The sequence below is a fragment of the Thermobia domestica genome, chromosome 13 (assembly GCF_964235325.1).
Source record: "Thermobia domestica chromosome 13, izTheDome1.hap1.1, whole genome shotgun sequence".
NCBI lineage: Eukaryota > Metazoa > Arthropoda > Insecta > Zygentoma > Lepismatidae > Thermobia > Thermobia domestica.
The window spans coordinates 132,370-160,329 of record NC_137466.1 but is presented as its reverse complement, the minus strand read 5'-3'; the positions used below and the strand labels follow the sequence as shown (position 1 = coordinate 160,329).

General features: G+C 36.2%; 1 protein-coding gene and 2 long non-coding RNA genes across 5 annotated transcripts in view; 1 reads left to right on the top strand and 2 right to left on the bottom strand.

Annotated features, from left to right (window-relative positions):
- The window catches only part of LOC145669100 (uncharacterized), a 45,578-nt gene that overhangs the window by 3,373 nt on the left and 14,245 nt on the right, over positions 1 to 27,960 (top strand). The gene's annotated exons all lie outside the window — the stretch shown is intronic.
- LOC145667985 (uncharacterized) lies at positions 167 to 27,921 on the bottom strand. Of its 2 annotated transcripts, none has more exons than XR_014127931.1 (3): positions 27,826 to 27,921; positions 2,546 to 2,705; positions 167 to 534 (listed from the first exon to the last, which is right to left on the bottom strand). It is a non-coding gene; the product is annotated as an uncharacterized LOC145667985 (long non-coding RNA). The 2 variants fall into 2 exon arrangements; XR_014127930.1 differs by lacking the exon at positions 27,826 to 27,921 and adding an exon at positions 4,888 to 5,343.
- Positions 18,379 to 27,812, bottom strand: LOC145667984 (uncharacterized). The gene is made up of 3 exons (XM_081735412.1): positions 22,522 to 27,812; positions 20,110 to 20,439; positions 18,379 to 18,881 (listed from the first exon to the last, which is right to left on the bottom strand). The coding sequence occupies exons 1-3, from the start codon at positions 22,736 to 22,738 to the stop codon at positions 18,508 to 18,510; spliced, it is 921 nt and encodes a 306-aa protein (XP_081591538.1). The 5' UTR covers positions 22,739 to 27,812; the 3' UTR covers positions 18,379 to 18,507.

The window sequence follows — 27,960 nt, the reverse complement described above, 5'->3', positions numbered from 1 at the left end:
CAGTACCACTACGCACTGAATCTCATAAAAAGTCTAGTAATTCAAGTTTAATCCATGTAAATCCTACACTTCCATTAAAAATAAAAAAGAGGATATGTAACCTTATAAAAGGTTATACCAATGTCTTTGCCTTGAGCGACGAATGTTAAAAAAAAAAAAAAAAAAAGATTCAACATAATCTGTTTGTGACTAAGTTGTAAGAAGAAGAAGACGACCGACTTTAATTTAGAATAAATAACTTGGGTATTATTATCACTCAAACACATTTCTTGAAAAACTGTTGTCTTTTGTTCCTACAATAAAAAAAAATCACCGTTAACTGCAGATTTCACAGATCGTTAAATCTGCATGACAGAACATCAAAACAATGCGTTCTTAGTTTTATTTTACACTTTTTCTTGCATAACTAATCATTGTTAGTGTTGTTCTTCTGCCTGAGAGCCCGCTCTTTAGCATGACGAAGCCACTTCTTTATTACATCTGATATCTCTGCATCTGTTGATGCCTTGCAATGCTTGTGATACCGCACAGTGCCTGCAACAATAAAAACAAACTATTAAGTAAATGATTATGTACAATATAAAACATATTCAGAAAAAAGGGTCACAAACTTTCAGGGTAGATCAAAAGAAAAGTTCTTTTAGTAAAGAAACGCGTCGTTTCGGAGATAAAAGCTGCCGAAAACGTGGAAAACTGAATTTCAGAAACTATTTAACGTTATGGTACTAATTAGTGTTGTGTAAAGCGTACACTTGAAGTCATACTTACATTAGTTAGAAAATGCGTGTTTCAAATCTGTACAATGCGTTCGGACGGGATTACTCCGAAAGACGATACAGAATTTTTTTAAGGAGTTCCTTCCGCACGCATTAGAGTTTTGGAATATATATATTTCCAAATCGAACAGGTATGACTGAGTGCGAAAGCTTAAACCGCACTCTGTACGTTGAAATCTTTGAGTTTTACGTCCCACGTTTATGCCGGTTAGGCTAAAGGAGACGGTGATAATGAGTAATGAATGAAATGGTGGAATGAAGAATGTGGGAGGAAACAGGAGAACCCCGGTAAAGCCCACGCACACAGTGTTTGTCCACCACAAAGTTCACTTAGCGGGGGCTGGAATCGAACCCGGGACCCCAAGCACCAGAGGTGAACGCTCTACCACTGAGCCACTGCGGCCCCACTCTGTACGTTGAATAGTTTATGAAATTCGATTTCCCACATTGTCGGCAGCTCATATCTCCGAAACGAAGCGCAAAAGACATGTTTAGTACGGCTTTTTCCTTCTTTTGATGCAATCTTTCTGCCCTGAAACTTTGTGACCCTTTTTCCTGAACATCTTTGTACTTAGTACAAATCTAATAATTGTTTATAATAAGAATGAGAATTTAACACAATCGTCGATCTTGTAATATTTGAGACTTTTGAATTTCCTTTTTAACATTAACTCTCGTTATCCAGGTTATTTCCAGGAGATACGGACGTAGTCATCAGCTGAAACTTTTAAGAAACAATACCATTGAGCACTTTTCCTGTTTTTTTTTTTTTTTTTTTTTTTCTTTTTTCAAGGTATTGTTAAGTATGTATTCTACTCCCATAAACGGAGTTCTGGAAATAGGAATATTGCTGCTGTCCATGAAGTGCACGTAAACATAGATATATGACATATAAAACATTGATACATTATTAACTTTCGGGAATAATCCTCCCTTCTGTTGAATGAAGTCCGAGAGTCACACGGATTTAAAAAGTCATAATAATTAAGTGGACTAAGAAGTGAAAACACTGAACCGCACTACTTTGTCACTGTTCAGTGCTTTCTTTACATTTGTTTGTTGCCTTCTTAAGCGTAAATAACAGTGACAATATTTTTTTGACATCAAAAAAGTTGTTTAGTTCAGCTAGTTTCCTTAATTATTTTAATCCACTTGATTTTCCGTTTTTATTCAACAGAAGAAATTTTAATTTCATATAATGGAAATTGGCTATCTATTTTTCCTTAAGCCTTCTCTTTATAGAATACTTCCCATAATTTCTTCTTTAGCTTCCATTGTTCATCTTAAGCCAACTTAAGCTTTTATGATGTCAATTAATGTGATTGACAAATCATTTTTTGTTTGTTTGTAAATATCACATTATTTAAACGGTATAAACATTTTGAAGGCTTCTTAACTGTTAGTCTTGGCTCGAAGTGAAGCAAACTCTATGAATAAGCTCTGTTAATTGGACCAAGACCACAGGAATGTTGACAGTTTTTATTTCAGGAGTTTGCTCACGAATAAGAGCTTACTCATCTCATTCATAAGCAAAATGAGCAGACTCTGTTTTAGGACCCACTGTCTTATAAGCAATTTTACTTTTACTTGTAAATCTCTGCTTTTACTTTAACATTCCTATGACACCCACTGTAACAAACTTTAGGCATCTTAAACTGAACCATCAATATAGATTGTAAAAATTGAAGTACTTCCGAATTTAAATATACCGAACCTCTATAAGTGCCGGTATCGTCAAAATTAATGAACCATAAATACTTTGTACTTACTCATGATTACTTCACACAAACGTAGATTCTGAAAAACATGCTTCCCTTTGGCTCCAAGCCAACTGAAGCTTGATGCAACTTCATTGTCCATTGTACGCTTCAAAAGGTTGACAACAATGGAGTCGAGATTATACCTGCCAATTCTTTGAAGTTCATTCACCTGTAAGTAACACAGTATGTCTTACACGGGATGTACCGAACCTTATATTCCCAACAAGGAAACTATCACAAAGACAATAAATAGTTAAGTATAAAAGGAAAAATAATAATACCGGTACTGTAAAAATTTAGTATCGGAAACCAGCAGAGAAATGGTACTAGTACTTCTGTGCCTTGTAAAAGTCTGTCCCCAAAACACATGATAATGATGTGAACACGAAGTGTTTACTATGTCTGAAGCTATTCTTTTTACAAGATTTAAAACAACTTGAAGACAAAACGATCCAGAGTTTAGATCCAACAGCAGATCTTATTAAGCCTACACTATTAAACTATGGTTCACGCGACGTTCTTACAAAACTATAGTCTAATGGACTACTGCTTTTTTATTACCTACTTCTCATATATATATTTTTATTATGTATTAGGATTAGTTCAGAGGGCTCCAAAGACTAGTAATAAAGCGTGAAATTCACGTACAACTAGTCCCAAGTTCGATTCCCGCTCAAAGTACCCTATTTCTCTGGAGTCCTGAAAAAAACTGGGTAGCCAAGTAGGCCTAAATAAAGAGATGATCTAGAAAGTTGCCGGCTAAGCCTGTTGGTGAGCAAGATGAGGCAACACTGCTGATCATATGCCCATTATTCAAGTGGACGCAGGTCAAGTGATCACTAGAAGATAGCATTGGAAAAACTCAGGACCGCAAGGGTCTGTAACGCCAACGTTTATCAGGGTGTCTACTATATCAGACAAAATTCCCAGACTTTTATTCCCTGAAAATTTACTGAATTATGAAACAATCGAAACAAAATTTGGGTCAAAAATTGGTATTTACAATACCTTAGTTGTGGAAGGTTCTAGAACAGTGGCTCTCCTCTCAACCCATCACTCAGGGGATAAGTTTCAAAAGAACTGACTCTGAAAAACTGAATTCTCTTATAAATAGGTTGATTTCCCCACGATATTAATAAGACAACTCAATCTTGGAGAGTCAGTTCCCTCGAAAATTGCCTTGTGTGTAATGACCAGTAAAATAAATTTCGATAAATGTAATAACTGGAAATCCATTAATCGATCAAAATTTCACCCTTCGGTAAAAATCTGCGCACAAAACAACGAAATTTTGCTTTTACATTCAGACGAAATATGATCGTGTATTGTCTATCATTAATGCATTCTGGTGAAGTGATGTCTAGGCATACACTTACGTCACAAAAAATCTCGATGTAATTGCCCTTGTTAAATTGTCTACGTACTTCGACGCAAGATTGCTCTTGAATCCTATATGGCAGTTACAGGCGGGTATTATAAAACAATTGGAGCGAGGAAGGAAGCAAGCAGTAATGGGTCTTCGCGTTCCGCACATGATAAAAACGAATTAAAAAGAAAAGAAAGACAGCGGTTTGTGAGATTTGTAAACGGTGCAATTGTATTTTTAATTGGACAGTAGAAAGTAATTTAATTAGTGTCCGAGTTTTACATTCGGAAGAATATTGGTTCGTTGTCCGGGGCAGTCATCATCGGTGCAGATTAGGCTTGTTTGTATTCGGAAGGTGGTTGGTTCGATATCCGCGGATAGTTTGTACGATTTTCTCTGTTTCACAAGGCAAATATAAAGAACCTGCTTGGCGCAAATGAGACCTTTGGTGTGGGAGATGCGGGTTCGATTCCGTATTTGTGTTCTTCGTCCCTTTTAATTCTGATAGAGAGGGTGCCCCCTTCCCCATTATGTTGTAATTTTTACCAACGGAAAAGCGTAGTTATTTCTGTTTTTCTTTATTATTTTAGGTCATTTTAATTTTCATCATAGTTTTTGTAATTTTGGGGTAGGGGTATGGGGGAAGCCTTCCCCGTTGTGATTTTTTTCCGCTTTTGCCTCAAATATTATTACTTTTACAAACGCAAAAGTACAGAAGAGTGAATCGTGCATGAAAACCAAATGGGCAGCAGAAAAGAGTTTTCTGCGGTTCTATGGATTAGTAGCACGTCAATCATATTTTCCAACGTGGTCTCTCATTGCATCATTAAGATTAATTTCTGGAATAGTTAATATTCGTTTACAAATTGAATGTCGGGGTTCAACAACCAGAGATGCAGAGGTGGGCGCGATATCTAAGTGAAAATACCTTATTTTATTTGCAGTAACTGCTTTTTTTTTTTTTTTTTTTTTTTTAAGGACTTACCAGCTTTATTCTGTAATCTTTATCCTGTAGTTTGCATTCTATGGCATCGATTTCCTCAACAGAAGTTATGGGGAAGTAACTGGACAAAATCGAGGCTTCCTGTACATCCAATTCAACAGTCTCTTTCTTTTCGTCTATTCCCTAGTAGCAAGGTTGGTTGGCCCACCGTTGGGGATTGAGTGGGATTTGGTCAAAACAGTGGGTGATGGTCGGTACAAGCCTATAGCGGAGAAACGTACGTTGGCCCACCGTTGGTTAAATGTATGGTTGGCCAACCAACTATTCTCCCGACCTTCACGCAACTATACTCGAGTTGACTGTTTTCCCAACCAAGAAATACGTTAATTTAGCGTTGGCTAAATAACGGGGAATCGCTCTACGAAAAGCATTTTTTCCCACCACACGACCACTGATTTTTATCGTTGGGTAAAGGTCGCTAACTCCAACATACTTGATGTTGGTAGAGTGCGTTACTGCTCATGCGCAGTTCTTCACCGCCATATTAGAAGTGTTGTGGTCATTGGGTTGTCGCTCTAGTTACAGAAGAAAGAGTGTGGTCAAACTTTAGTGCTTTTGTAAAAGATTTAGACCTGATGCAAAAAACCAGCACTATTCATAGTGAAGAAGACAAGACAAGATAAGAAAGGTAAGTAGGTTATATAATCGTTCTATATAAAATAATTTCCATACTTTTTTTTTTTTTGAAAACATGTGGGTGAACAGGTTATGATTGTGCATGGAGTGCTAATGTAGAATGTGTTAACACTAATTAACATTGAAATGATTAATATCCATTTTAAGAAGGCAAAATTAGTTTACGTGAGCTAGTTACACTCTACACTGGGTTACAGTACAGCAGATGTCTGCATGGAAATTAGAGTTAATAAATATTTCTGGGTTCAGTTTGGCCGATTATCTTTGGCTACAATGCACTGTTCCTGCGCATGCACATTAGGTTAGGTTAATTCTGCTCTTCCACCCAAGTGTGACATAATGCTTTGACTTTGTATAAGTTTCTGCATTAGTAACGATTCTCCAGTCACTTGAAAAAAGGGAAATAGTGCCAAAATGTACTGAAAACAGCATGCAATAAACTTTAAGACATATGCCCCTTGTACTTAGATTTTGAGTGAATTGCCAAAGTCCCAACCAATTTCAGAAACTTTACCGAATATATTGAACAATTAGGCCTAGTTTTGGTTTTCAGAGGAACAGTGTGTATCAGTTAGGAGATTTTAGTTTTTTATGTACTGAAATGGGCATTACTCGAGCACACGATTCTACCAAATTTTGACACGTTTTCTACATTTTCAAGTTATGTTAGGGCTTTGTATTCCTTTTAGCAGAGCATGCATTAAGTGAGGAGATCAGGATTTGCCCAAGTGGGCCCTGCCCGATAAAACCCACCGGGTTTTTTTGGGTTGGACCCACTTGAAAAAAACCATCTGGGTTTTTGAGCTTTTTGTTAGTACTTTTATTGGTACAACTAAGGCGATCATATTGAAAGTGATTTTTATCAGATTTTGAACTTTCATTGGGCGAATCAGATGCTTTCACGTTAAGGTACTCAACAGCATTCAACATAAGACCTTTATAAACTTTAGAATGCACTGAATGGATAAAAAGAAAAAAACTTCTCTTAGCTTGAGATAATTATAGAACAAATTAAAGTGCAGATTATGCTTATAGCCTATTTGAAATAAAATATGCAATTTTATATTTTAGAAGATACTTTCCGTGAATAGTGTGCTTGCCAACTCCGACACCGAGGGACGTTATCCCTCACAGAGTGCCGGTACTACCAGTAAATATGTACTGCATTAGTGGAACTACTAGTATTATTTTTGGCATTAGTGCCGTAACGCCGGACCAATTTGAAAACTGGAAAAAGCACCAAAATGCACTGCATTCGGTTATATTTTGTTGAATTACATCAAATTATGTTACTTTACGTTAGGGGCGTAAAAACTACTACAGCACAGAAACACAAACCAACCTATGCTAGGTGGCCACTAAAAAGCACGAATGCTGTCGAACCGAGTCAGGACAGGAAGACCCGAGCGGAGCGAGGGGGTGCGTCCGAAGGGAGCAGGTGGGTATACGCGTAAGCGAGGGTAGTGACAACGTTCCCGTTCACTTGGAAAGTCACTTATCAAAACTGAGGCTTGTAAGCTTTTCCGATTTCAAGAAGAAAATCGTGTACAACAGTTTCCTGGGGTTTCCTTTCCTTAAATAAATAGTCCGCTAAATAGCCCTCGAAATGCTCTTCCTTCTTCCCCAACACCTTGCCTTTCGCGCTACAATATCATAACAAATGTACCTCTCCGCGAAATAGTTCTTCCGCCTCCACATACAGTGCCGCTTACAAAATCAAAAACAACTTTCTTCACTTTTACTATTTTACTTACCCCACTTTCACTCATTCTTACTCGCAAACTTAAATAAATTCTTCAATTGACCGGGTAAATTTCCTAAAATTGGTCCGGTGCTACGGAACTTAACCCTTATTTATTATTATTATTTTTTTATTTATTTTTTATTTTTGGTTACCTTTGATGGTAACACAAGTATTCTTAAGTAAAATTTGGTTTTCCAACAACAGATGTTTAGTCCAGTTATTTGTTGCTCCTCCTCAAATAAGCATTCTGTAGAATCAACAGCAGCAATAGCGTAAAAATTCTTGTCAAATTTAAGAAGCGTAATACTCAGAGTTCCGAAAACCGTGTGACCCTTATTATTTCAAGTGCTGAATTCAAACTTCCATACTACTAGAAGTTTCGATGTACAGTAGAAAAAGCTTGGATTTTAGAAAGAAAAAAAAAGAAAGAAAACATCGCGAAAGAAATGCTCGGGAAATTCCCATAATTGAACACAAAGTATCGGAAGTGAACTTCACCGATAAAACTATTTATTTTATAAAACATGAGTTATATATTTGTTTTAAATTAATATTTTTGCGAACGTCATTGAGGCTCCCGGCATGATTCTATCTATATTTATTCGTTCGTCTGCCTATACCACACATACTACACGGTACTACTTTCAGTCTTTTAAGCTTAAATTTTCAGGGTACAATCAGATTTTCTGTAAATTTCCTGTACAGACTTTGGCTGCATACCAATGTAAAATTTCAAAATGGCGGCCATTTTGTTCAAAATAGCGGGTGTCCACACTACAAATCAAGAGACATTGAAATATTTCGAAAGAAACCAATTAAACCGGAAAATACCCATATGGGCCCAGGTGGGTTGTGCTTTTTCAAAAAGACCCGGTTTCTTTCAAACCCTGGAGGAGCTCCATTACTACTTGCAGATTGACTTCAGGAGGGCTCAGCAGGGTTGGCTGGTTTAAACCATGATTTAAACCTTGGTTTAAACCAGCTGGTTTTTTCAAAAAAAAAATGGTTTAAACCAAAAAACAAAATGTTCGTAAAAGTGTAACTATTCGTAAAATTTTGATGAACACATATTTGTGGGCTATCACGTTTCACTCCCATATATTATTCGTACTATATTCAGACCTAAATTCCCCATTCTTTACTCAAAAAGATTATATTACAAAAGCAACTTTTTTATGTGACTTTATGGATGTTTCTTTTGTGATTTTTTTATAGTTTGTTATTATTGTTATGCAACCAAAGGAAAATTCTAAACATTGTTTCGTTTTAATAATGTTTACTATTGATAAAATACATCGAAGTACCGTACTTTTTCGGGGAGTGGGGTCATACAAACCCCACTGGAGGCAATTATTGAAATAACAAGAATCTTTGGTAACTATTTTTGTATAAATTGGTCAGAGCCTAACTGGACTCAATTCGTATCTTTATTCACTTTTCTTACTGATATGCAAAGTAAGTAGTTATATTTCTTTAACTTGGACTAATAAAAGTCGTAGTGAACTGACTTTGACCAAATTAGTTCTTCTGTACTCTGTAGTACTTTGAAATTGTCCATATGTAATTCTATATAATGGTCCATTTGTGCAATTGTTTATCTTTTTGTCCTGTCCTAATGACTCTTGATGATTATATTGGCAAATATGTAAAGATTAGTCGACGTATTTTTACCAGGAGTCCTTCGTGAGTGAGTCGGCAGACGTATCGCATTTGTGGCCAATTAGTCCCGGTTTCGAGTTCAAATAGAGAACAATTTCTCTTGGATGTAAGCCGAGAAGCAGTTTGGATTCCGCTTTAAGCTTATGTGACCCCTTCCAGCATAACCCGATTGTTGCATACTAACACCAAGGCGAAAAAAGCTTACAAGCTGTATTTCTGTCCATATGTGATATTAATACATAGAGCAAATTATTTAAACCAAAAAAAACGGGTTTAAACCAAAAAAAACCCTGTTCTTTTGGTTTTTCAATAAAAACCATGGTTTTTGCCAACCCTGGGGCTCAGTATAAATACAGTATGGACGTATGGCACACAAACTACAATGCATAAAACACGAACTAACTTGTAGTAGGTGGCCACTGAGAAACACGAATGCTGTCTGAGTCAGAGCAGGGAGACGCGAGCGAAAGCGAGGGGGTGCGTCCGTATGGGGCAGGCGCGTCAGCGACGGAGGGTGTACGCATAAACGAGGGTAGTGGAGACGCACACTTTCACTCACTCAAAATTCATTTAAATATGCTGTGCACTGACAGTAATTTCTTACATTCACACTTCCATTCTTTCACAAAAGATATTTCACATCGTATTTAGCTTTAAATTTTCTTTTTGGTAATACATTCTGCTCGAGTGGAACCGCGAAATATATGCTAGGCCTGGTTGTTGGCTATTTATTGTGTTTTTAAGTAGCACTGTATCTGTACGTGGAAGGAACTATGATATTTGGCGCAAAGGCACACTTTTTTTTATTTAATGGCGGAAATACGCCTACTATTGTTTTTTTAAAACAACGAGTCTGCATTGTTCAAACTTCGCCAAAGATATAGAGTACCGAACACAACAATTTTTGTTAAAAGTAGAAAGAGGAGAACAATGCAGACTTCAGGGACGTATTTCGGTTGTTCCTCCCCCCCCCCCATCTGCACCCAAGGTTGAAAACCCTGTGCATTTTACATAATTTGAGTCGAAATTTATGCATCTCATGCCGTAAACTAGTTCTGAACCGGCCGATTTTACACACACACACACATATGTATCATTTTGTTGAATGTTGATATACTTTTTCTCAATGCATATGAAAAAGTGTTTGGGATTCCAATCAGTTAAAGATTGGGAATCAATTCGAAATTTAATCCCAATTAGGAAATTTGCTATGAAAATTCATAGCTAATTAACATTTAACTCTAATTCCCAATGTTTTCTCAGGTCTCGAGATGTATTATCCAAAGCGAAAGAAATTATTAAATTAAAAATAACACTGTTTAAAAGAAAAAACACACTGTTAGTATTTTCCACCCTGCACCAGACTCCCGCGTGGTGCAGAGCGTGTTTGCGGTCAGTAGATAAGCTGGACTGAACGGCTGAGAGGAGAAATTAGAATACCCAAACTGTAAGATCAGTATCATAATATCGGGTTTTGAAAGCAGGCATATAAATGAGTATATCCTAGAATTGTACATTCAAAATATGTTGCAATGAATGCATTTGAGGCTGGCAGAAGTAAACTCCTTCACCCATTAACTATTATATCTTTGAAAGCAGAAATGGTTGGTTGGTTTTGTACCCTCTATGAAACTGAACTGGTGCAAATATTTATTAATAAATGAATAAAATTCTGAAAACAAAGTTCAGAAATTATTAGTAGTACTATTTTTAACTCTTGTGTACTACCATGGGGTCTTTTGGAACCCCAGATTTGTTTCTCATGTTACAGCTGTTAAACAAGTGAGATTACAGTTCATATTTTCTTGCAGACTATCTCGAGTGTATGCTAAAGATGCATGCTAAATATTTAAGTTGTCTCTTTGATGGTTCTGCGTAAAGAACATAATTTAGGTGGGATTCTAGAAGACCCCATGTAATTCCTGTGTAAAAGTGTTCTTGGTAGTACACAAGGGTTAACATTCTTAAACAAAAAATACCGAAATTATGAGCATTCGAAATCGTAATGTTGCAAAAAAAAAAAAAAAAAAAGTTTAAAGTTATTTTTCTTTTATATTTCTTTTTTTTTTACTATTTCTTAAAAATTTTTATATGTGCAATACAAGTTATACTTCATTTTTTCCGCAGGTTTCACGGTTATTGCTAAGCATTTGGCGAACATTAAGGGACGTCTGGAACGCATAGAAGAAACCCAGTCACGCATACTGGAATACGTCCACGGAAATTTACGTTCACCGGGAATTTCGCAACCACTGGTATTACCCGACGGTCTAACTCTACCCTGTGAAACGGTATCGTCGGTTAAATCACTGGAAGAATGGGCACACAATGAAAATAATGCTACAAGTTTGGTAGGTTTTGAGCTCACTGTAGTATTTTAGACCGTAATTTCCGTATTTTTATATTATACGGGGTGATACTTCCCATTAGGTATCTTACATTTGTTCAATGACTCGTGGCAAGTTCAAACTGAATAAACAAAGTGGGTCACAATTTCCTTTGTAGTTTCGAACATTGATAATGCAGCAACTATGATAGAAATAAACTTGTTCATACCAGCAATTGGCGTCTCTCCTAGTATGAATCTATATAACATGCCACATAAATTGTTCATATATTAAGCCGCTACAGAGCAGTCAACAACCTTAACGTGTCATGTTGGGGCGTGTGTGGTAGAAACATTCGGCATCTGTTTCTATGAATGTCTCAGTTGTTGTAATATGAATATTCACAACCGCGGAAGCAATTATGAATAACTTCGTTCCAGTATACATAACCTAATGAAGCCTATAGGGCATATCTTACTTTATAGAGACTTGGATTTGCGTTCGTTGTATTTTGGGCTCAAGTTCGGCTCCGCCATCCTAACAGGGACTTTCAGGGTTTTCCCACCAGGAGAATTTTAAGACTATGTATATAGAAAATGGTCATGACTTAAACATTTTTCCCGCATCTTAAGCTGTTATGTAACGTGTGTGTTGTATCTAGATTATAAACAAAATGTTATACACAATGCAATGGAAATATCCCTGAAGTAGCATCCCTGCTTCCTTTGTTTTTGTATCATAAGAAAACAATTATTTATTCAGTGTTGGCGAAATGATTAAAGAGAAATAAGTTTTTCGTTGTATATTTGCTACACATTTTAAGTATTTTTCATTGTAAATCTTGGGTACAAAAATTATTAAACGGTATGTCACTTTCAGTTAAAGGAGCATTCCACTTTCCGAAAGTTATTCGTTATTTGCACAGTATGTTCTTTATGCTTCATTATGCTTTTAAAATTCGGTTCGTCAATATTTTCATGTTTGGAAATAATAGCATATTTTACTGTTTGCCTTATCCGGCTAGTTGTTACGGGATGTTTCATATTAAAAATGTTCTGTTTCCGTTCTTTCGTGTGCAAATTGTATTGCTCTGTGCACTGGTACAAATATATGCTATCTAAACATCTCTAAGTAGTGGTATTTAAGAACCTGTAAAAGTCAGGAAATTTGATTTTGCCAAACGAGCGGGAACCCTTTCATCGATTACTTCTAGTTTTCTTCGTTTCTATGCTAGGCATGGTGGCAGGTTCAAATTCACCTGGGAACCTAATGCCTCGGATAGCAACTCGAGTAGTGGTTCAGATCCCACCTTAAAATTTAGGTTCTGTCTCGATATAGCCTCGCTGCTGAAAAGGGACGAGAAACTCCCACCAAACAGACAAAAACATTATGTCTTACGTTATTCATGGATGAAATCTTCCATCCATAAATAGCAAGAGAGAATGTGTTTATGTCAGTGACTGTAGTGTTGATTGTTGTTTGTAGGGACTGGAAAAATCTTACTTTAGTAATATCCTCCACAACCATGGAGCAAACGTCGAGATGGTACAATCAATACAGGCTAGTTGGTATAGGAAATATCCGAGTGATTGCAAGCGTATGGACCGATTGGCCTACGCACGCGGAACTTCAGAACTCTGAACTTCTGTAAAATGTGCGAGAACAAGACAATTCGGCTTTGGAAGAAACGGGAAAAGAAAGAGAAAATTATCACTGAACTCTGTATGAGCTTATTCCGTAAAAAACAAAAAAAAAAAAAATTTAGGTGCCGTTCAAAAATTTTGTAGCTCCTGATCCGAAAACTAATTATCGGCCAAGATCGCAATCTTTTGATTCATTTTTTTTGGGGGGGGGGTCATTCCTAAAATTCTCGTTATCTTTTAATATGTTGTATAATATGTATAACAATAAATTTGTTTTGTTGTGATACCAAGTAGGATCTATTGCCATAACTGAAAAAAAAATCGGTAGGAATTGGTATGGGCAGCTGTAATGTTCACTCGTCATAACTTTCATTATGTTAAACTTTCAAATATTTTTGCGTTTGAGGGTGGAAAATTCACAATTTGCATTCTCACAGTTGCATATACATTTACATATTATTTTGAAAAGTTTCTCATTGTTTTATTTTTCATTTTATTGAATTCAAAGAAATATTGAGAAATTCCATTAAAGTATCGTTTTTTTTTTTGGTTTGTTTACTAAACTTTTAGGAGCGCTTATTTTTTTTTCGAAATTTATAGAATCAATTTGTTGCCATTTTTTTTTTAAGAATTCTTAAGTTACGTGCAGAGGATGGCTAATCTTTTAGTGTTTTATATAAAGAAATTTAACGTTAGTGTATAATATTATTTGAAGATGTCTTATAAAGTCTCTTCACTAGCTCAAATGGCAATTCCTTGGATAACTTACACTGGTCTACTATTATTAGCATTTTGTATGGCTCTGTGTCTACTGTATAGTGTTACAAACGGAAAGTTGCTGATCTTTGGCAGCACACAGGTTGAGAATCACTGCCCCAAGACTTTACCCCCATTTACCTTTTACGGGCATTCATCGTCAATACACCATTATGTTATTAAATGTCGCGGGTCAGGGAAAATGGGTGATCTTGCACCTGGAAATCAGGGAAAATGATAAAAGTAATTTTGTAAGAACCCTGTGTTGGGTTAAATTCTTATTTTAAAATTCAACTATTCATTACTTTTATAAACGTCATTTCTAGCGTATTGATTATAATACAATGTCACTAAAATGACGTTACATACTTGTTAATATTGTTGATAAATAATAACGCAGGCATGATTATGACGGGAATTTCCTGGTCTAAAAAATACACTAATAGAACCGCACAACTCTATACGCAAAGTACTATTTCGATTCCCGAATATACTTCGTATAGGAGATGTAGATCTTGTCCTTTATAACCCCATTGCTGGAAATACGTGAAGGCCAAGTTAATTTATTTCTGTCCATACGTATTTTTTTGTTAATCAATCACAGAAACAGGTTGACTTTTTATTTTTTGTAAGAAAACGATTTTTGCCAACCCTGGTTCGCAACACTTATTACAAGAGAAAAATGTTATTTAAAAAAGATTGAAATAAAAGAACTGCCAAATGAAGTTTTAAATATATTTTTTCCACTTCATTATTTATTTCGATAGGTTTTAAGGTGTTAAGTGTATTTGGCACAAGTCGGAAGGACAAAGGGCTCTGGTAGGGTTTGTTTTGAAAGTTTTATTCCAATATTCATCTGAGGTGTACATGAAAATTTCTACCCAGTATTGACATTCGCGAAGCACAGAATTTGCAAATGCTAAACCAGTGGTAGAATGGACCTTTATTTGTTTACTTTAGAAAATCGCGAACTGCAAATGTATTTAAATTATATTTTATAAATTAAGTTCGGTTGTTTTCACTTTGTACATATGAAATATATATTACGTTGCATTGGAGGGGATTGTTTGTGCTAATAAGCTACTTAACTTTTATTTGCAGTTCTGGTTGAGATGAGAGGCCAGCTACTGAACCTACATCCAATTCTTCCATTTTAAAAGGACAGCTAAATAGTTGAAAAATGGAGGAAACAGTGGAAAAAGAAAACTTTGGAGATTCTGCGAGATCTAAGCGCCGCAAGATTTAAAAGGAGTATGAAGAAATTGTTAATGAATACAAATTTCTCTCTGCAGAAGTAATAGGACAAGAAATAAAGAAAACTAATAAACTGGATTCAGATAACAATGCGAATGAAACTTCGTGCAGAAATGATGATCAAGTTCCACGTGTCAGTGACCTCGACATTTCAGAGGTATCCAGTGAATATGATAATTCTAGTGATTTTGGAGTGTGGAGTAATAGTGATGGTGAAGTTCCTGATTCTTTGGAAGTGAAGTTGGTGCAGTGGGCAAAGGAATATAACATAACTAATACAGCCACTACCAATCTGTTACATATTTTAAACCAATATTTCCCTCAACTTCCTTTAGACGCACGAACTCTATTACATACACCGTCTTGCTCCAATGTAGATACACGTGCAGGGGGTCTATTTAAATACTTTGGCGTAGAACATAATATTTTGAAGAAAAAGTCATCAGGTTTGATTCCATGTGTTTATCCATTTGTAAATTCCAAGTTGTTGGTAGAAAATGAGGGAACATGTTTGGTAACTATTACAATTAATGTGGATGGTTTACCTTTATATTCGAAATCAACCAAATGTTTTTGGCCTTTAATGGGAATTGTGGATCAGGCAGTGATAAAACACCAGTTTTTCAAGTGGGCATTATTATTAATTTTAAAAAGTGAAGAGTGTGTGACAGGACTCGAGATCAAACCCAGGTCCTTAGGTTTATCGCGCCTGTGTGCTAACCAACTTCGCCACCCAGTCGATCCATTTTCCAGTCACACAATTTACACTTTTGAGTACGGTGTTCTTTTTTTTTCAGACTATATGGAGAGTCAGGATACCACAACTTTCTGTTGTGATTGGACTTCCCAGCAGACACTGGGGCAGTCGAAACTCAACGAAGTTGTAGTACACTCCATGTGGTCTGAAAGAAAGACAACACCGTCCTCAATAGTTGAAATTGTGTGGTTGGGAGTTAGATCGACTGGGTGACGCAGTGAGTTAGCACATAAGCATGATGAGCCTAAGGTCTCAGGTTCGATTATTGGTCCAATCACACATTTTCTGCTTCAAAATTATAATGTCTGCACTTGCGGAGGCTTGGTGTAAAAATCGGAAGTCGCCCTAATTTCTTTATTGAGATATTTTTATTTTCTATAGTCTCTACTTTTCGAGTGTTGACTTTGTGATGAAGTATACTTTTAAGAGGGCTAATCACAGCGAAATTAAAATACCGCTAATTTTACAGTAATTATGTGATATCTTCAAATAGATAAAAGAATCGAAATGTGCAACAAGAGCGCCCTAGACAATATTATTTTGCATGAGATACCGTTATCACGAATCACCTAGTAGCTTTGCGTTTGCAGCCATTTGTAAACGCAAAAATAAGTGCCGATTCTTTAAATGACTAGAAATCGAAAGCAGATAAGGAGTCGTGATAACGGTATCTCATGTAAAATAATATTGTCTAGCGAGCTCTTGTTCCACTTTTCGATTACTTTTATCTGTTTGAAGATATCATAATTATTGTAAAATCAGCGATATTTTGATTTCGCCGTGACGGGGCCTCTTAATTTTAGAAAGAAAGCAACGTTTATTGAACTTTAAGCTGTACGTACACAGGGCGGGGGGAAGGGAAACAGTAGGTATGTTTTATCCAAATCATCATCCTGTGCCTTATAAAATCGAATCGTACGTTTAATGACTCTGAATTTTCATTCGCACTGTTAGGTCTACTTGTCTTTTCCTATGATGTAGCTTTTTTTTTATTTATTTGCTTTCTTGGATTTATAAGATAAAAAGGCATTTACTTGTTTTATCTGATCAGAATATTAAGTTGTGTATGTTAAGAAATTATGAAATATATAGGTTTACTTGCCGGTTACACATCTCAACGTTTTTCTTGTAATGTTACAACATATGTATGGGTGCATGCATTTAGAAAGTGGACACTCAGGCGTGTGTGTGTATATAATCGCATTCAAAAAAGTCTATTTTATACGTATATGAAGCGATGGTGCTGTAAAATTTCTTCATATGTAGTAGAAGTAATAACTGATCTACGCTATCTGAGTATAATTGTAACATTAACAAAATAAGAATTTCCATTATGTAAAACTGTTTACTGTATAGTGCTTCAAAATATGCCATTTTCATGTACAGATTTACTTCTATCATTAACCACCGGTTGGTCCCCTGGTCCCCTTTCATATGCACGTACACATATGTGAAATAATGCTGGTATTTCAACATGGATCCAGATTTAATATGCATATCTCATTGTTGTTTACAATGAACAGTTACCACTATTTTGTTTGCAACTTCAAAAATATTTACTATTTTTCTTTGTTATTGTATTTTTTTTTACATTTAAGAAGATTGTAATGTTGTAAAACAAATGATTTTGCAACTTGCAATTATAATAAAAATTATGTAGTGGAAACTTAAGAACAGTGTTTAATTTATTTCATTAATTAATACTGATCTATTTTCAATTACTTTGTTATTGCAGTAGTATTGTGGATTGGTGTATAAGATAGCAAGGAAAAGTTCCTCAATCTCTAATGGGTATAATGCGTGTTTGTTATTTGGCTGTTTGTCTATTGATTTTTATTTTTCAATAATATGCTTGGTTAGTACTAGTATCCATTAAAACGCAGTTCTGAACAGAACAAAATGAATTATATTAATAACTATACGTTACAGTTTCAAGGACCTAACGTCCTCTTTATCAGACGCAAACATTGAGAAAAGACTGTTGACAGCAGATCTTATCAACTGATGGTTATTTAATGGTTAATGGTTTTCCAGAGCGTTTTAATGGTTATTGATTATCCAGAACCATGGAGTTTATTGTTTAGTACTAGTAAAATGTACAAACGGAAGACGTCGCATCCTGACCCAACATGTAAGTATTCCTCTTTAGTGTTTTCCTACATTTTTGCACATTTAGGGGGCTTTACCCTTTCCCTCTTGCCCAATTTTCCTCTCCAATGAACTTGGTATGTACTTTGAAAGTTATCGTGAAAGTTATCGTTTCGATCAGATGTTCGAAAGTTATCGTGAGACCAACACACAACACAAATGCTGAGCGAGTCGAATCGCAGACTGCTTCACACATTCAATAATCCATATTTTCAGTCTTCCGAAGTTAGCTCAGCCAAACCTCTACGTTGAATCATCCAATGCTGTCGTGTGCGCAACCAAATGTAGCATAATTCCCTGACGTTCCCTAACGTGTCTTCGCTGCGGATGAGGTAGGGTGGAGATGCATTCGGTTCGACACATTTTACTTTTTACATGGTATTCCTGATACTCAGATCTGTTATTTATTTAGGCATAAGTTATTATTTATATAGTAATAACGCAAATACACTCGATAATATCAGCGTCATTATATATGAATAATAAATGTGTAAATAAATAATATCCGAATATCTCAGGAATACCATATAAAAAGTCAAAGGTGCCAAACCGAATGCATCACCACCCTACCCCATCCGTCGCAAGGACACGTCGGGGAACGTCAGGGAATAATGCTAGATTTGGTTGGGTAAACGTCAGCGTTTGGATGATGAACCACCATTCAACGTCGAGGTTTAGTTAGGGTAACGTAGAGAAACTGGTGGGATTTGGTTGGGTGAATGAAGGCCCAACATTCTCAAGGTTGTTGGGGATTAGTTGGCCCAACGTTGGGAGATGGTTGGGAATTGGTTGGGTAAACGAAGGCCCACCCTTCTTTTGGTTGGGGAATAAGTGGGAAATGGTTTGGGTGGGAATTGGTTGCCAAAGCGGCCAAACATGACGTTGGGCCACCGTTTGTATGTCGCATTGCCACCATTTTCCCAACGTTGGGCCAATCGATTTTGCTACTAGGGTTTTGTTCTCAATCCTGGCCAAAGATTGACACATATCGTTTATAGTGTATTTGATACTAGCCATTGTTCGCAACATCTGCTGGTGAAATCCAGTGCACCCTAGCAAAAAGAAAAATACAGTAAATTCTTACTAGTTGGTAATGAAAACTACTTTTACGTGCAACACACTTCAAATAAAAAAATTACAGCTAGCCAGTAGAGTGCAAGATAATGTATGAAGTACATATACATCATATGGAAAACAATATCGAATCTGAAAAGCTTTCCCTAACAAGTAACCTTACCCAGTTTCACGCCGACTCGCATGGAACTTGGAATTTAAAAAAAAAAAAAAATATCAACCGAATATTTTTTGCTTCGTCGTTCAGTAACAGCGAAATATAGAGCCCAAGAAAACAATAACATGATATTTAGGAAACATTAATGAACTATTGAGAAAAGGTACGTTTTATTATTACAAAGTCTTGAAGCATATAAAAGAAAAAAATGTACATAAGAAAAATCTATTACTCCAAGTAGCGCGACTGACCCTCGGTTAATCCCATCTTAACATAAGTTCCAAATCCTAATGTAATATTTACGTCGCTTTTTTGTTATATATATATATATATATATATATATATATATATATATATATATATATATATATATATATATATATATATATATAAAAGACAGCATAACAGCCTCTTTAAGTGTGTCTACTTTTCTAGAAATACAAGGAACCTAATATATATTTTCCTTAAAGAAATCTATATTTGAAGTAAAGCATAAATGTCTAGTAGCATTAGCATTTCTAAAGTATAGTATAGCACAAATGTCTCCAGTGGATAAGCTCGTCTTGTAATCAAGGAGTCCCGGGCTCAATTCCAGGTTGGGAACAAAAGGTTCGGATCCCTCGTTCAACTGTAGTTCCTGTCCTTAGGACGTCAACATCCCATGGAACGCAATGGGAAATCACCATATGGATTCACCTTACCCACAAACCTTTGGGTCAGACCTGTCTTCGGGCAAAACACCAAATCACCATCATCAGTAGCATAGAATATCATTTCACATTCCTAGAATTACCCTGAGGAAGAAAATATTTTGACTAATTGTCCGTATGTTACCCCACCCACTACAAATAAAAAGGAATATACCGTATGGAGGGACCCTTGTCATAGAATTGTTGATAACTGGTTGAAAATAAAGGTTACTATTGATATTTCGTGCGTTAGAAACATTTTTACTGTAAAAGCATATTAAGTATTAAAAAAAAACTATAAATGGCAATTTACAAATGAATTGAATTTAAGATCTAATTTTATATATTACTGGAACTAACCTTCGTTTTCTTGGACAGCAGTACTCTCATCTGAAGTGACTGGGCTCCGCTTAGGGGTTTTTGCCATTCCAGGATCATCCACATTGGTGCTCGTCACGACCTTTTTAGAAAAGAGATTCGGTAACGGTGGCAAAGTCTTCTTTATTGTAGAAACACTTTGCTTAATCGCTTCACTAAGGGCAACATCTTCGTCCGAAGATGATGATTGCTGTTTTCTAGCTCGTATGCGACGTTTCTTTTTCTGTATCTCAAAAGATTCTTCATTACCAGTATCAACTTCGCTCTTGTCTCTCGCGAGTTCTAATTTCTCCATCCCACGCTCGTAAGAATCTAGAATGAATATTGAAACAAATTAGAGGGTACTAATATCGCTTCTAATCATGTTCGTCAGTAAAATTATATACAATGTCAGAATTGCTTCGAGTTGAACAAAAGCGAATGCAAGACCATTTTGAACTGACTTAGCGTGTTTTCACCTGTTGGGCTTTATTCCAAGAGTGTCACTTAGACCACTTGGGACATCGCTCCAGCAACTCACTGATTTCTGCTATAGAATCGAAAAATAGTGCTTCTTATAGAGGTTTCAATTTTTTTCCATTTAATGCTTTCAAGTTGACCCCGGAGCCATAATGACGGGAAGGCAGGGAGCACCTTTACAGAATTAAAACCCACTTTTGAATCCACCTTTTATTTTTATCCATTTTCACCTTCAGTTGCACTTTTTACCCATTAGGTCTACTGTGCCCGACTTTTGCCTCTAGGGGCACTTTGTTGCGGCCCACGAGAATTTTGCTTACGAAACTGAAATCTGTTATCGTCAAAATTCTGGTTTCGTACATGTTTCCCTCAGATCCATTTTTAACATGCACTTTGTATACATATGTGTATACAGAAAAGGAGACATTTATTTCTGACAAATCTTTACATAAAGTTTCATAGTAGCAAAAATATTGATTGGTTCAGTAGTTATCGAGCCAAATCATCACAAAAACGAGTGTAGATGCCAATCGTACGAGCTACTACCGCTTCAGCTCAACAAGCAGTTAGAAGCCTTTTTTTTTTTTTAATGACCACTATGTAACCATCGCTATGATTATTTTTAAAAAAATTAGTTTGGTAACATTCAACGCCTCATTATTATGAAAATTCAAAGAACCCTGAGGCACTGTGAATGAAAACCGTAACCTTCAAGCAACCAAAAATTGAAATATCTACATTCCTGGACGTTGAACAGAAGTGGATCATACTTTTAATCATGAACTTCAGGCGAGACAAAGAAAAGTTTAAACCAATCGGTATTATGTTCTTGATTTTTAGAAAATAAGTTTCGTATACGATGTCACAAATATCCAATGATCAGTATATCACTGATACCGTTGAATAAGTAAAGCAATAAATAGATTTAAACAATGTTAATAGAAACTATCTGCTACTTAGGACAGACCAAATCGTAAGTAAAATATTCTTTGTCTCTACTTTCTGTAATTTACGTTGGTGTTACCTTACTTCATTATAAGGCGCCGTATTTTTTCTAAATAAAATGTTACAATAAAATTTTGGTAGTTTCCCCCATAGACTTATGGTCAGAGCGTTCGCTCTAAGTGAGTAAAATAAAGTATTACATCTGTATGGATAAACTTTGTTAACATGAGTGTTTTCCAATGTAAGAATGCAAAAATGCAAGAATGTCATAGCGAGGAATTGATCCACAAGTGGTAGGTTTTTGACAGCAAATATATCATCTTGGAATTTACTATTACTCTCACCAAGCACGCTCAATTATTGCAAACACAACTTTGTTTACAGTCTCATTTTTATTACGATTACCAAGGATCTTCCATTCACCAAAATTAAACTATACTAATTTTACAGTTTTTCTGTAATATCTTCAAAACAGATAAAGAAATTGAACAGTGTGAACCCAGTGCGCTAGACAATATTATTTTGCATTTTTACGAATCACCTAGCACCTAGCTTTTTACGAATCATCTAGCCGTCCCTTTGCAGCTTATAAGTGTATCTCACAAATCCATGCCGCATCTATTAATAACTACACAGCAAAACGAGATAGATGAGTCGTGATAACGGTATGACATGCACAATAATATTGTCTATTGCACTACATTTCCATTTTTCAAGTTATTTTTTATCGATTTTGAGGATATTACAGAAATACTGTAAAATTAGTATAGTTTAATTTTGCTGTATGAAAGACCCTTAATATCTACAATAATATAAAAAAATCATACTTTTTGTTTGTGACAGATATTATTGTAAAATTGTACGTTTGACATTTTTTTCTTTTCCTTTTTCTTTTCAGTTTCAATAAATTCAAATTAAAAAAAATCCATATAAAAAATCGAAGTCTTTATATAATTAAGAAAGTGGTGAAGAAAATATTAAAACACTCACATGATTGACCAATAATTTCATAAACCCTATGGATACTCCAGTCTTCCTTTGGTTCTAATTTCTCCTCTACTGCCTTATAGTATTTTGTAAAACTGCTGTAGTTCGGCCAATAGCATTTTCTTTTCCCTTCTAGTAACCAATTAACCGGCACTAGTTGTATCCCGTCGGAGAATTCAACAACATAATACTGTGCCTCTGGAATCTTTTCTTCAGACATTTTGCACTGACGGTATGGAATTCTATAACAGGTAAAAACGAATAACACAGATGTATAAAGAGTTTAAGCATGCAAAAATATGATAATTTTTCCCCCCATAACTGTACAGCTAAACGTATCAGCAACTTTTGTTTATGAGTTCAGTTTGTTTCTCGCAGAAAACTGTTAACGAATCAGTTGAAACCATTTCAGCTCTAATTTCAAGGACGAAATTCAAACACTGACGTAAAAACAGACCTCGAAATGGACCGGGGGGGGGTACGGTGGCTCAGTGGTAGTGCTCGGGGTCCCAGGTTCGATCCCAGGCATTGCCATGTGAGCTTGTGGTGGCACTCTTTCCCGTTTCCTCCCACTTTCTCATTCCACCATTTTTCTTCATCATTCTCCTTCATCGTCCCCTTTAGCCCTATCGCTGGCACAATCGTGGGACGTTAAATTACCCCTTTTCCTTTCTTTCAAAATGGCCCGGAGCGGACCGGACGGCGTTCCGGTTCGTGAAATGCGGGAAATATTCCGTTCCGTCTCGTGAGAAGATTCAATGAACCACACAAAAACTCATACAAATTGAAGCACACTTCAGAAAGTATCTAGCGTTCCGTTTCGTAAAACTTTTCATTTCGAGCCCTGCGTAAAAAAGAATTATTGGTCCATAGAGTGAATCGTTATATTGGGTTATTCTGGTCAATAGAACAGAACAATACTTTCGAAAATAGCAATATATGGAAAATTTAACACGAAACCTATCACATATGCATGAATAGTAAGTGCACAAATTGTAAACAAATATTTTGACTTTTGAATTATTTTTTTTTTTTAAACTACAATCGGTTCAGCAGCTCCTTAAAGTAATATAGACACATTAAGATTACAAGCTGATATTGGTAGCAGAAATGGAACGGAGTTAAAATACGGGACTTTTCCCTGTCACGACTAAATTTACGGGGACGCGGGACACTCGGGCCCAAAAACGGAACTCCCGTTTTTTACGGGACGTATGGCAGGCTTAAGCGTAAAATAAATAGTTTTATTGTTGAAGTATTCATTTCCGATCCTTCTGCGTTTAATTTCCCGAGCACTTCTTTCACGGCGTGTACATCAAAACTTCCATTAGTACAAAAATTTGAACTCAGCACTTGAAATAGTAAGCGGTACATAGTCTTCGGAACCCCGAGCATTAAGCTTCTTAAATTTGACTGGAATTTTTACGCTATTGCTGGTGTTAATTCTACAGAATAATTATTTGAAGAGTAGCAACAAATGACTGAACTAAACTGTTATTATTGGAGAACCAAATTTTAGTTGAAGAAACTTGTGTTTTACATTAAAGGTAAGAAATAATACTAATAGTTTTACTAATGTATTTACATATGTACTATTAGTACCGGCACCTATGACCTTAAACCCATCAAACGTATGAGTGATAACGTCCCTCGGTGTCAACCAATCGACGAGCACACTATTCACGGAAAATATTTTCTAAGTACAAAATTGCTTATTTTACTTCAAATAGGCTATCAGCATATTCCATACATTAATTTGTTCTATAACTATCTTAAGCTAAGGTAATTTTTTTTAAAAAATTCATTCAGTGCATTCAGAACTTTACAAAGGTCGTATGTTGAATGTTGTTATCTACCTTAACGTGAAAGCCTCTAATTCGCCCAAGGAAAGTCTAAAATCTGATGAAAATCACTTACAATGTGATCACCTTAGTTGTACCAATAATATACTAACAAATAGGTCAAAAGCCCAGGTGGGTTTTAAAGTGGGTTTTTTCAGGTGGGTCCAACCCTGGTGTCTGGCCACGTAAAAAAAAAAAAACACTACTATTTTTAAACCCAGCTAGTGTGGCCAGTGCCACCCCACCGCACGACAGTGTTAAGCTGTTTTAACATTTTCAATGCTCTTGTAGCATCAGTTCCAGAGCAAATATATTTGTCCGGCTAAATTCCATTTCCAGAACAATGTGCGGCGGGGAGGGGACACTCCGAGAGGGTTTGTTGTTACTGCACGACAACGCACGCCTACATACAGCCAAACGGAACGGAACACATCCCCGGGGGTTTAACTAGTAAATTCTCTATCACCCTCCGTATAGCCCGGACGTAGAAGTTTCGGATTCCCCCTGAAGAACACCTCTATTTCCATACACTGAAAGAGGCACCACAGGCCACACTGACCTATTAGGGAACCTTGAGTAACATTACTTTGAACAGGGCATGGACGATGTGGTGCCACGTTGGAATCCTGGTAGTATCATAGAACGCATCGAGTGAACTCATTTTCACCTTACACCGTGTTTTTGTAGTTTTTATTTATTTATTTTTTATTTTTTCAAATCCTAGATAGTTGATGCTGTTCTTTCCGTTTACAACAGGCTGAGGCAGCTTTCAGCTTTAGGAAAAGGGGTTTATTTGCTTTTTGAATAATGTTCACATTCTTCGTTTTAATTTAACTGTCTACACTAATTCCTCGATTGTTCACACTTCGCTAGGAAACTGTATGTATGCGAATGATTTTGTGCTCCAAACCGTGTGCTATCATATTACAATTTTGTCAATTGTTAAAATACTGCGAAAATATTACCTTTTTCAAAGCCTTTTTTAAACGTAGACAATTTATTGCATACTTTCGCAGGTTTTCCACAAAAAAAAAAAAAGTGTAATCAGTTTTGGAAATTTGTCCATTATTTTTAGCCCCGCCTCCTTTTCAAATTCAGAAATTCCGCAGTTCAGTTTGCTGTACTGCCACGCGCTTACCACTACTAAATGGGGACAAAATTATCTTTCTAAGGGTGAAGAAGTCATTTCTCTTTCTTTTAACGGTTCTAGTTATGGACGATTTCTTGTACTTTCATAGGATTAATTTTGTATACACGACGCCATCTTTAAATGTGAATAGCCTTGCTCAGAATGCATTGTTTTAATAAATAATTTGGGATTGTTCATTGCACACATGAGCCATTCACATATGTTTGTGTGAACGACATTGCTCATGGTCACTTGACACATGTTCCGACCAGTGACAGTTCCAGATTAGAACTGCAAGGAGCGGGCTACACAAGCCGTACCTCGTGTTGAAGATCGTGGCATACCAAAAAGAACCTTTATTTCCACCACAGGCTATGCTGTATAAGGAATGATGCAGATATCTAGTATACCATTTTTATAGTATTTTTAAGTACAAGGGCCAAATGGCAGGATTTTAGAATGTGCAGACTAGTGACTGATGCAATATTAATTTTATATTCTTATGGACTAAAATGTTACTAAATATAACTCCCCGTGTTCACTTTATCACCCTACCAAATATAGTCCAGTGTCCAGGTGAAATATGTTTTAAGTAATTGTCAGTGAAGTCAATAGAGGAAATTTATAAGTAATTATGGTCAATGTGCCGTTGCGGGGGTCCAGTGTTTTACGTGCGAAATTTACATTTTTTCCACTTCCCTTGATAGATTACGTTAACATTGCTTTACTCATAGTAATAATAGTAAATAATCATACTTATGACACAACGAATGACATTTACTAATTTTGGCCCTGTACTTAAGAAATACGTCAGAATACTTAACGCCAATCATACTGGGAGGCACAAAGTGGACTTTTACCGGACGGTGTTTTCCTGCTTCACTGAACATCGAGACAGATATTCCGCCAAATATCCTTCGCTAATTGCCCAGAAGAACTCCTTCTTTCATACAGTGTCGGGTGATGCAAATCATCGTTCTTTCGTTCCTAGTGATGTACAGAACGCTTATAAAGAGGGTGCAGTGTGAGTACATACAGCTTTGGCAAAGTGTCCTTGCAATCAAAACACCCGACTTTGCACCCTCTGTGTGTGCTATTTCCTTCTTTCGCTGCAGGTGATGTCTAAAATTCTGAAAGTGGGGTATACAGCCGGGTGTTTTGAATGCAAGGACACTTTACCGGGACCGTGTATGTACTCTTGTACTCAAAGATATACCATCTGCACCGCCCTTTTTAGCATTGTGGACATCATTAGGAACGAAAGAAGATAATTTTCATCATAGTGGACTTCTGGGCAATTACCAATCTTTCCATAAGTTCCTCCTTTTTTTCCAATTCACCTTACATCACCATCAACTCTTCCTTCCGGTAGATCATACTGTTTTTCTGCTAGTTTTGGACCCCCGTAACCGCACAAGGACCGTAATTATTAGCAGAATCTTAATCTAACCTACCCAACCTAACCCACCAAAAGAATCGTATCGCAGAAGCAAACAGAACGTAATATAGTCTAACAGCACGAAAATTTTCCAAAAAAAGTAGAAATACCGATAAATTTGGTAGACCCATCTGCTAATAAAGTAGTGCCGATACCATGTTTCAGAAATAATTTTAGTAACATTTTGGCCCTTGGGCGTAAAAATATGCTAACATTATTACCATTGCACGATTATTAACATCATTAACATGTGCAGTGGACTACACATTCAAAATCTTGCCAGCCGGCAAATTATTACAAAGAACAAAATTGTCGCGAAAGTAAAATGTACTATTTCTAAACCAATAATTTTCACTGACCGGCATTAAGTTAATATGTTTTTACTGATGCTCCCACAGCCCGCTTCTTGCTGTTCATTGAACTGGAACTGTTACAGATAGGAGCATATCATATCACTGTGTATTTTCTTTAAAGTGGTACACAAAAGGGCCTACATCCCATTTGTTGCATTACAAGTAACATTTTTTTTATCGCTACAGTAAACAGACCTAACTTTAACTAACATATAGTCAGAAATCACAGTTTACGATATCAAAAACTACTTTTTTTTTTTTTTTTTTTTACTCTGACGTATCCGATTCTTTCGGGAGGATCGAACTGCATAAATCTTTTAAAATCACTGCAAGTTATATTATCTACCCTTGAATCGAGCTATGTTGCATAAACTATCACATCAAACACCTCAATTTTGCTTCGCTTATTTGCATCAGCAACTTCTGTTGTTTATCGGAACTGCCCGTGAAAATACACGCTAAGCAATGAAATTATTGCACATTTACACTTGATGTGTATTAAACTATTTGCAACAATACGTATTGAATAAACTAAAATTACTTAACCTATTTTCTTCAGCCCAATGGATTTTAATTGGTTACAAGCGATTAACACATTTACTACACTGACTCACTTCCATTAGGGCCCGCCTTGCGCAGTGCATCATGGAAACAACTGCTTAACGTTTCGCGATCCTCTGC